This window comes from Phaethon lepturus, unplaced genomic scaffold (assembly GCF_000687285.1).
Source record: "Phaethon lepturus isolate BGI_N335 unplaced genomic scaffold, ASM68728v1 scaffold30729, whole genome shotgun sequence".
NCBI lineage: Eukaryota > Metazoa > Chordata > Aves > Phaethontiformes > Phaethontidae > Phaethon > Phaethon lepturus.
Window position 1 is genome coordinate 17,484 of NW_010561786.1, and position 11,179 is coordinate 28,662.

Below are 11,179 nucleotides of genomic sequence, written 5' to 3' on the forward strand. Positions count from 1 at the left end.
ACAGTGTCCCTTTAAATTTTAGGTACTTCCGGTTTCATTCGTTTTTCTCCCCCAAGAATCAGATCTCTCTATATGTCTATTTTAAAAACGCACATAAATATCACCATTAAGTTTACATTTAGAAATTAAGAACTAATCTTTACCATTTTATATTGACAGCAAGGTTAATAATACACACACTTCACTGACAACTGTTATTTTTTTCTATATTTTGAATAAAATTTGCATTTGTGTAACATTTCCCACAGAAAGAGTGATTATACTTCAAGATAGTTAAGTTTGCACCCCAACATTTTCACATTAGTGAAAACAATCATGTTTTGAAAATACCAGGGCCTGTGCCAGGTACTAATAAGAGAATAAAAAAAACCCCAAAAAACCCGACTGCCTTTTATCCCGACATAGTAGAGATTTCATAGTCACTGGCCGAGGTTATTGGTTTACCCATCATCCTCACGTTTTTAGCATTAGTAATCCTAGCCATCATGGACACAGGCTTGTCAAAGTACCTAACCAGCGCTGGCTCAGTCAAAAGGGAGGCTAAAAATTGTTCAAAGGTAATGGCCCAGTCTCTGTCAATGCTAGTGCTTCTACGAAGAGAAGTGGTGTGGTTGCTCCGTACCAAAACAGTGTCTTCACCGATGTCCTCGCAGTGCAGCTTTTCTTCTTCATGCGAACCTGCACTCAGTACCGAGTAGGAGGACATCGAACTATCATCTTTCGTATCATCATCGGAAATGAGCATGGAAGAACAGGCTCCGTTGTCCCTGGGAGAAGAGTCTTCGAGCTTAATGTCTTCCATCTGCATGCCCAGGGTGCTGTCGGTGCAAATGGCCTCCTCATCGTTGGCGACGAGGCTGCTTTGGAACGGCTTGTGCTGTTCAAGGGGGTACTGCTCATTCTTCTGAAACAGCTCGCTCTGAATAGTTTTGCTGCAACTGTTACTGCTGCTGTCTGTCTCTTTTGCGGGCTGCACACTGAAGAGCTTACCAACCTCACCTATCTCCAAAAGCAAGCTTGTCACAGCAGCAGTAGCATGGTACAGATCTTGTTCATTGGGGTCTTCACTGAACATATTGTACATTGTCTTGCACAGTTCAATGAACTGTCCCTAAACACAGAAGAAGGAAACGTTAAAGAGAGAGCAGGAAACAATTCAGACTGAGATCTACGAAATCAGTTCAAAAAGTCTGGAATGGAGGTACGACACAATAGTTTATGTGATTGAACTGAAACTGGAAATAATCTAGGTGCAGTCTAGAAAGAATTTTCTATGACTGGGCAGCCAGATGTGTTGCCTCTCTCAAAGCTATTTAGAATAAACAGCTGGATGTTTCTTCCAACATGAGACAAATTTATTTCTCTGCAGCCACAGGAGGGCAACAGAGAGCGAGCAGCAAGACACTAAGGCATTCATTTTGGTGGATTTTCTTGTAGGAATGATGTGAAATACAGAAGTTCATAGAATCATACACCAGTTTGGGTTGGAAGGGACCTTTTAAGGTCATGTAGTCCAACCTCCCTGCCATGAGCAGGGACATTTCCAACTAGATCAGGTTGCTCAGAGCCCCGTCCAGCCTGACCTGGAATGTTTCCAGGGATGGGGCATCTACCACTTCTCTGGGCAACCTGGGCCAGGGTTTCACTACCCGCATTGGGAAAAATTTCTTCCTTCTATCTAGTCTAAATCTACCCTCTTTCAGTTTAAAACCGTTACCCCTTGTCCCATTGCTACAGGCCCTGCTAAAAAGTCTGTCCCCATCTCTCTTAGAAGCTCCCTTTAAGTACTGGAAGGCTGCAATATGGTCTCTCTGGAGCCTTCTCTTCTCCAGGCTGAACCACGCCAACTCTCTCAGCCTGTCCTCGTAGGAGAGGTGTTCCAGCCCTCCGAGCATTGTTGTGGCCTCCTCTGGACCCGCTCCAACAGGTCCATGTCTTTCCTGTGCTGAGGGCTCCAGAGCTGGACACAGCCCTGCAGGTGGGGTCTCACCAGAGCAGAGTAGAAGGGTAGAATCACCTCCCTTGACCTGCTGGCCATGCTGCTTTGGATGCAGTCCAGGATAACTAGGGGTCTGATAAAACTAATGAAAAATGAAAGAAGAGACCTACAGCACTCTCTTAATTGACAGCGGTAGTTGGATGTGCGCCTTTTGGAATTCAAAACTCACAAATTAAACAGGAAGGAGAGTTGCTCAGGGCTACCTTAAGTAAGAAGCATTGTTCTACAGTGAAAAAAACCTTCCCTGCATGCTCTGGAGGAAACAGCTGTCCCGGTGGGTCTCCTCCTTAGCTGCTATGGATCTAAGGGGAATAAGACTGACAATATAAATTACAAAACATAAAATGCTTCTTTCAGGTAATGTGTACCAGATATTATGAGCTAGCTGGTGATATTCAGTGTCATATCACCCTTTGTCTAGAGATCAAAATAATATGTTATCATTCCTGTACCTGTATATCTCATTTTTAGTATGTTTTGGGAGCCGAATGCCAGTTACAGTATGTTGAAAACTATCTGCCTCAAAATAAAACTTTTATTCAGTGTTAATGTATTGAATATTTGTAGGTATGTGAAGAAAGTTTAAAGTTAATGAAAGATAGGTAAGTGTCAGCAGAAGTACCTGATTCAGTTTGGGCAAGTCCTTTGTGGTTTTTACTTTGGATTTATTCTCTTGGCTCCACATTCTCAGATAATTTCGATTCTCTTGTGAGCTCTTCTTGCCTATTGTTAACAAATTACCCAGAGATGCAGGAAAAGTCCATGAAGAAACCTTAAATTAATACTTTTTTGTTCCATTTTCAAAAGGAGCATCTTTACAAGAAATGAAAGATGTAATTCAAATGGAGACACCACGCATACCTTTGTCTGTTTTCAGACTCACTGTAACAAACCCATCATCTACTCCTTGTTTGTTCCTGCTGTCTAGGCCAACAACTAGGAAGTGGAGGGGCGGGGGGAGAGAGAGATCAGTGTGGGTTTAGATACATACATACTTTTCATGTGTACAGTGCAAAATAAAACGTTCACACTGCAGGAAATGCAGAGTAAAAAGGATAGGACTAAATGATGATTTTTGCGTATTCTTAAATCTGCTGACAAATTCCACATAATTAATAACAGAAACACTAAGACAGGGAACATCCTAGGTTTTGTTTGTGTAGTGCAATGATTAGCCTGTGTTACCACAACATAAACAGCTTCTAGCATGATATATGTTTGGTGATTATCACCATCTTCTTCTGTCTATCAGGACTTAAAATTGCCATCTCTAGTCTATTAATCCTTATCTGTATTTTCAAACAACCTTCCTTCCCCCTGTAATCTGAATGGATGGACAATATTTTTCTTGAATCAGAGAGAAACCTAACATCAAATATCTCAAGAAAGAGAATGCCATTTAAGACAACAGCAATGAGACCCAAGTTCTCATTAGGGCACAAAAAGACTTCAAACTGCTGAACTACATTTTGATACATCTTTTGGCTTCAGTTTTTTAGAATATTTTTAAGTTCTGATCCAAATATATCTTGAAAGCCAATATATTTATTCTCATTCTCCATCAAGGCATATATGCTGCACTTAGCACAAAATTACTTCTATTGCAACACACTGATGACATTATCCCACGAGTACTTCTGCAATGCATAGTCCACGGGAGTTCTTAGTGTACACATGCCTGCACCTCTACAGATATAAAAATACATACAAAGGCTTCTTTTTACAGATCGTATTTCACTTACAAAGTTTAATCCAATAAGAAAGATATGTTGTTTGAAATGCTTTACCTCATCTTTTCATGCCTGAGACAAAAGATGCCTACCGTGTGTACATTCTGGTGTGATGTCTTCAAAAAAGTACTGAGTAGCTTCAAAAGCAGAGTCTGGCTCTTCTTGCTCAGGGGATGGATCTAAGCAATATAATAAAATTCTTTAATTAAAATATCCACCCTTTAATTAAAAACTCAACATAATTCCATTGATACATCTATCTAGAATGTCAGTTTCTAGAAGTGAAAGTGTCAAGATGTGACACGTTAGGAATCATCTCTTTTCAGCTCACAGCAGATGAACAACTGAACCTGTACTGTCCCCTTCCCTGATATCTGGTACTTTCTGACTAACAAGTAGCTGTTTGCCTTCAGAGTCTGGCTTGTCCATCATCCCATGTCTACTTCCATTACTTTCTTCTGTGCAGCTCACCATGTCCTAAGCAGGGTATGAACCATTTTCTAGTGGGAAACAGTCTGTCAAGATTTGGTATGAGCTTACCAGTCACCAAATTCTTAAAAATGGATTTCTTTTGTTATCGTTCAATAAAAATGTGTTTTTTTCCAGTTAAATCAGTGAATCACTTGGCCTGCCTCCACCAAAGCCAGCTGGGAGCAATCAGGGACATGTTCAAAGCACATGAAGGTGAATGTCCTCTCAAAGCTTTTAGCTATCTTTACCATGTAAATGTAAATGTGCACAAGAATTAAACTACCCAAATGGCTGCAACAAGTGAGGACAGCAATAGGTTCTTTATGGCACATATGTGACAAGCCAGAGAGGTTATAGTTCCAGGACACCATTTTCTTCAGAGGCAAAACTGTTTTGAGATGCTTCCATCCCCTCTGCACCCTAAACTGCCTTTCTCACTTAGCTGAGCCCAACAGTTTGTACAGCTCCCTGGAAAAAACATCTATGAAACAATCTGGAGCTTCTCTCCACAAACAGTTGTATCAGCCTGGGGACAGAAACGAGTAGCCGGGGCACACAGGAATATTTTAAGCTAGCTTCACTGTTAAATAAAGTGCATTACGGTAACAAATACTGAAGAACACTGTATTTGTTAGGCATGGGGGAAGTCACCAACCCCGGCTAAATCGTCAAGAGACACATATAAATGGCCTGTCTGTGGCCAGAGCAATAGAGGGCTGCACGGGCGCTTTCAGACTTTCCAAATCCATGTCTAGTTATGGTAGAAGTGCTCTTATTTTACTGCTGCATAAACAGCTACAATAATTCCCACAGATTAATTTTTAACTGGGAAAGCTAGTCATAAACAACTCTGCTCCAAATTTCTGTTCTCAACAAGATGACAGCTATTTTAACATCAATTACTTACCAGGCAAAACATGCATTTTATACAGTAGCTTCAGCTTCTCGGTAAGATCTCCATGACATGCTGCACCTAAACAGCATTATATACTGTATGTTAATACTCAGCATTCAATGCCTTCTATTTATCACTACAATATTTCATTTTAGAAGCGGCTACATTCACTCTGGGAAGCACTGTACTCCCTTTACAGCCTGAGATCATAAGGCAGTCACTTGACTTCTAAGATCACACGGTCTGCAGTAGAAATAGCAAGAGAACACAGACCACCTTACCCTGAATTTTGTACTTCAACCTTGGGTCGTTCATTAAATGTCTGTTTTATAATGCTCAAAAATAATCTATGATCATCACATTATCACTCAGAATGGCCTCCAGCTAAAAGTTAAGATGACCTCTTTGTGTGGACTTCAAACTTCCTGATCTGAGGATCCAATAATAACATCACATGATCTAGAATAATAAGGTATTTACCAAAAAAAAGAGAGAGAAATTCAAGTAAACAGCATTTACCACAGCTTAGCCACAGGCTAAACTGATGTTCAGGCAATACTTTCTAATGATTTATCCACCTCAACCCCTATTCCTTTCTGGTCTAGTCTACAATTAGCTGTATGAAATCCAAGCTGTCTATTGTAGCCTCTCCTTCCAACTGCTTCAGCTGCAGTTCTGCATTCTCCAGCAACAGCTAGAGATGCATTCACCAAAATGGGATTCAGGGCACAGGGTATCTGGTGACATATGTAGGCTTGTTCCTCTCCCTGTCCCCAGATGTGAAGAGAACTGAAAAAGCTCAACTGCTACTGCTTTTTGCCCAAGATGAATCTGTGCGTTCTTCCTAATGCCGGGCCCTTTTCCCCCGCAAAACGTACGTGAATGAAGACAACACAATGTGGGACAAGTCGACCGAAGATGTTAACTGGACTCTCGGGGACAACCCTCTGGGTCTGCCCCGGGAGAGGTCAGAAAGTTTTACAACGGGAAGAACAGGCTACTGGCAATTTGCAGGAACTGCCTGACAGTGAGCTGTAGTGGGCTACCCAAGATCTGAGGACCGATGTTGTATTAAACAATAAAAAAATTCAGCTACATTCTGGACCTCTGGAATGGAATGGTCTGGAATGGACCTCTGGTAGACGTGCCCCTATTATGGAGAGTTAGGGGAGACCTTGGTATGGGTGGATACCTCAGCTCAGGCCACCATTTTGACCTGCATGCTGCAGTACATGGATAATTTCATAGGAGAGCCCAGAGAATTCAGTGGCCTCCTGCACAGCCCCTGCTTCCCTGAACAGCAAAGCAGATGACCCTGCTGAGTGCCCGTGAACAGCACTAGGGGGGTGGTAAGAGCATTCTTAGTCCCAACCATAAATACTTCCTTCCTGGCACTCTGGAGTCACAGGCCTTAAAAACCTCCAACAACTTTCAACAAGTCTTGTCTTTTTGCAGCAGGAGTCTCAGATGATGTATCACCAGGTTTTATCCAGAAGTTTTAAAGTTACTTTGTGGTGAGAGAAGAAACTGTGCTTGAAAGAGAGCATGACTACACCCTTGGAATCCTTCCTTTTACCTGAAACTGCAGCAGTGAAAACTCTCATCTTCACACTGCAACCAACATCCTCTCACACACCAGCTCTTACCCCTCTCAGGGCTTGACCACCACACCCCTTTTCGTGGCATGACTAGGAACAACGTTCACTGAGCTCCCTTTCTGACTGTTCCTCTTCTGTCAATACCATGCAAGTGTCGGTCTTTTCTGGGCATAATGTCATATGTACACAGTTCCCTCTCTTCTTTGAGGCCATTAACAAACTAATTAAACAAGTTAGAACTTTATTCTGTTAATATAAAACCTAGTAGCAACATAAGAGTGTTGGCTTCAGTTGCCCCTCTCTTGAACACAGGTGGAGGGTTTGTGGAGTGTTTGTACAGCATTTAGATGCCCAAAAGGATGGGAGGAGTGGTGAGGTTACTCTGCTTTCTGAACATCCTCCTGCGACTCGTGCTTGGAGAAAAGATGGTTTCCAGAAAAAGAGAAATACACTCAGGTACTCCTTGAGAAACAGTTTTCATGGTGCTGACTTTTGCACCAAGGCTGTGGCGAGTGCTGCAGACACCAGCAGTCACTGGAGAGGTGCAGCAGCTGCATGCTCTGTGAAGGGAGTATTGCAAAAACGTGATGGGAGGCAGGAGGCCATTTTGAGTCTACGTGGAAATCTCTCTAGCTTACTGGGATCCTGAGTCAACAACTGACATGTTATAATTCAGTGTGGTATGGGGGTGCAGGTGAGCTTCTTCATGAGTGAATACACCAAACAGCTCAAAATCAAGGGTGACAACCCTTTCTGAGCAGCACAACTCCTAGAGCAAACTAATCAAGATCACTCCTTTATTTGAACTTGCAGTAACGACAGAGTAAATGTACAAAAGAATATGCCAGGTTGTTCCATCTTTGCTCAGCTGAGGCCCTAGAGGCACCTGAAGTAGGAGGTTCTTGAGCTATTTGCTGCAGGGGCTATGAAAAGGAAATGGAGATTTCCAGTTGGAATTACAGTGCTTCTGTATCCCAAGGATTTCATGCTGACACAGAAGAAAGGGCCATGAGTCCATACCAGGACACACAGCACCCCTTTTTACCTCCTCTTCATGGAGCTCCTAGGAGGAGTCAATGGCATCAGAGAGAGGCTTTGAGGGAACAAATCATTATGGCTACATGGAATAAGGCAATTTAAAGACAGAATTGTGAAACAGAAATGCCTCAGGGGCCATGGCTGCTTCAGCCATCAACAAGCACCCTCTGAGATGGGCCATGCCTCAGAAGCACTTGAATAGGACAATTCCTTTAGAAAAGGCAGACTTGAGTAACCACGGCCAGGGTCCAATACTGCTGTTTGGACACAGTAAGAAGAGAGGGAGGATGGTGCCCACAGGTCACCTCCAGAACGCCCATCCTCTGACCATGCTTTCCAGGGCAGCCACAAGGAAAAGGCAACAGGGGCCCCTGTTGAGCAGACGCGTCTTGCTCCAACAGAAGACACTCCTCATTTAGGAGACTTTCCTAACCAAGGTATATTGGGTTGGTGAGGTAGACTGAAGCAGCTGATGTTTGTGAAATCTTTAAAAGTCCTGGGGGATGGTGAAATATGCTCAAACAAATCTCATGTTGTTTTTGTTGACTGTGGTGTCTTTGCTACCATTCATGTGCTGCTTAAACAAAAACGGGGCTGGGAGGGGTTGACTTTTAAAAAAAAAAAGTTTCCAAGCTATTGCCACATTGAGCTTAATTTCTGAAAAAAACGTGTTTTTGCAGAATGAGCAGTTTTGATTGTTTAGCCCATTGAAGATTTTTAGTTCAGTCATGTTGGCTTATAGCCACATTTGTGCATTTTATATTCATGTCTGTTCACAGTGCTCAACACTGTTCCTTGTTCTTATCACTCATTATTGCTTCTAAGAAATGCTGCCTCAACCAATAACTGACTGATTATTATTAACAGCATCCTGTAAGCAAGCAAGAATAGTTAATCCATGGGTCATGTCTCAAAAGGTCATTAAGTGTTACCTGGCAAACAGTCCCTCAAATACAATTCAGAACTGCATCATAGGAAGCACTGGGTTTTTTTGGGTGGTGTGAAGGGGAGGCATGCATCAGTTTTACTGTCATATAGCTATTTTGCACCTGTGAGAGAACAGGTATCACCAGTGCTGTACAGAGGTTTTAATGCAAGGCTGCATTTAGAGCCCTAATGCTTAAAAATACTGTTACAAAGAGTTGCTGAAAGCCAGACTGGGAAACATTTTCTCTCTCAAAAAGGATCATAATGTAAAGCTGGAGGAAACATCAGGTTGCCATGAAATAGCATGATAGATGATGAGATGTTGGTCACTTACAGTGAATAATTCCTGCTACATTAAAAAAAGGGGTACCAGCTTCTGCCTCATCTTTGCTTCTTCATGTTAATCCTGGGGCTTGCACATTCCCTTTGTTGTGATATTGATTTTCATGTCTTGAAATCTTGCTTTTTCAAGACTTGCATGGGCCGTAATCTCCATTAACAACATTCAGCCTCCCTATCTGACCTGCACCTCCACTTTCTCCTTTTCAGGTGACTCCCATCCTGCTCTCTTAGTCTGCAGTCTCAGTTATTGACTTCAGAAGTAATATAGGTAGTATCTCTCACTACATATACTACAAGGTGTGATACCTTCCCCTCACACAGGGACACATGTGCCTGGGGTGTCAGCAAACTTCTAAACAGCGGCTCTTCTATGCAGTGGCAAAAAAACCTAGCATTCTCACTCTACCATTCTCCTGCCCTTCTACGTGCACATAAATTTCTCAGAAGTGGGGACCTTATAAACATCTATAAATCTCTGAAGGGTGGCTGTCAGCAGGATGGAGCCCATCTCTTTTCAGTAGTGCCCGGTGATAGGACGAGGGGCAACGGGCACAAACTGCAGCACAGGAAGTTCCACCTCAACATGAGGAAAAACTTCTTTACTGTGAGGGTGGTGGAACGCTGGAACAGGCTGCCCAGAGAGGCTGTAGAGTCTCCTTCTCTGGCGACCTTCAAAACCCAACTGGATGCGTTCACGCGTGCCCTAGGTGATCCTGCCTTGGCAGGGGGGTTGGACCAGATGATCTTCAGAGGTCCCTTCCAACATCTGCCATTCTGTGATTCTGTACTCTTTCTGAACAATCATGGGAGCAAATGCTGCCGCTCTCCCCTTTCCAGAGCTGGTAGCACTGACAAAAGGTGTAACTTCCCAAAGGAAATACTTTGATTAGAAGTAATCACATCATTAAGCACACAAGTTGCAGGTCATTTTTGTGTTGAGAGTTAGCAGCCAGGGAAATCCTTAGACTCTAATGGATATGTAGTTCATGTGTGATCCTTCTCCCAGTGTGATACACCACTGACTAATGTAGATGCACCTACAGAGACCAGCCTAAACCCCAGTGGGAACCACTGTCACAGGCATGATAAAATGAACTGAATGGTAGCATGAACAGCTCTTAAAACACAGGTGACCTAGGCAAATCAGCATACGTCAAACTCAAACTCATTACGTGGTAGTTAATATAACATCTGTGTTTCTGAAGGACTGGATCTCCTTTAGAAACAAACTGTTTTGGTCAGATCATTTTGAGAGTGCTGTGAAATCTCCTTACTTAGCCCAGAGACGAATTCACGGAAGTTGATGAGCAAGTCTCCATTTTCATCAAGAAGCCTGAATAAGCGCGCAGCTAATACATCTGAATGAGTTCCACATGCCCAAGGAAAGAGGAGAGCGAACATCCCCTTGAACTGTTCAAAGTCAATACGGTACTGCTCCAGGTAAGGCAGGCTGGGATCATGCCGGTCAGTAGCATTGCTGTTTCCTCCCCAGTAGCAGCTAGTCAGGTGTTCTGCCTGAACAGAAGGCAAATGCTGTGAGATTGTCATCATTGCTGTAAACAACTCATCACTATCAATAATTAAAAAAAAACAATCCAAACAGCTCAAACACACACATTCTTAAAACAACACAAGACTAGCAGATGTATTTCCAGCTACCTCGCCCTTGCAATTTCTGCAAGAGGTTTCTCCTCTAGCCAGCACAAAAAGACATCTCTCTACAAAAAAAAGAAGATAAAGCAAAACTTTTTCTGCCTCCCAGGCAGAAGAAACATGAAATACCTATTTTGAACAGCACAGTAAGCAGCTGTGACTTGCACACATACAGCCTTGTTGGGCTTAGTCACCCCCTTCAACCTCATCACATGGTCAAGTCAGAAAGGAGACTCATGAAATCTTTAATTTCAGAGCATATAAAATAGCTGTTTATTTGAAATATTTTCATTGAACTGCATAGTCTCAAAAATACTGTATAAAGTCCTATTCTTTCAGTCTTACTGAAGTCAGTGAAAGTTCTGGAGCTGATTTTGGTGGAATCTAATTCAAAATGATTCAGGAGCTTAGCGAAAGAAATCCTAGCACTGCACAGTGATCAACCAGCGTGGGCTGTCTGACCTGGTCTCACCTATTCCATGGAAGACAGAAAGGTGGCAGCTGGTCACAAGCGGTGTTTCCCAGG

At 42.7% G+C, this 11,179-nt stretch overlaps 1 protein-coding gene across 1 annotated transcript; it reads right to left on the minus strand.

Moving 5' to 3' along the window:
* Positions 1-391: 391 nt before the first annotated feature.
* On the minus strand, positions 392-10,548 carry TBC1D9 (TBC1 domain family, member 9 (with GRAM domain)). The gene is made up of 6 exons (XM_010294092.1): positions 10,275-10,548; positions 5,108-5,173; positions 3,822-3,908; positions 2,861-2,935; positions 2,622-2,722; positions 392-1,111 (listed from the first exon to the last, which is right to left on the minus strand). The coding sequence occupies exons 1-6, from the start codon at positions 10,546-10,548 to the stop codon at positions 392-394; spliced, it is 1,323 nt and encodes a 440-aa protein (XP_010292394.1).
* Between the last annotated feature and the right edge of the window lie 631 nt (positions 10,549-11,179).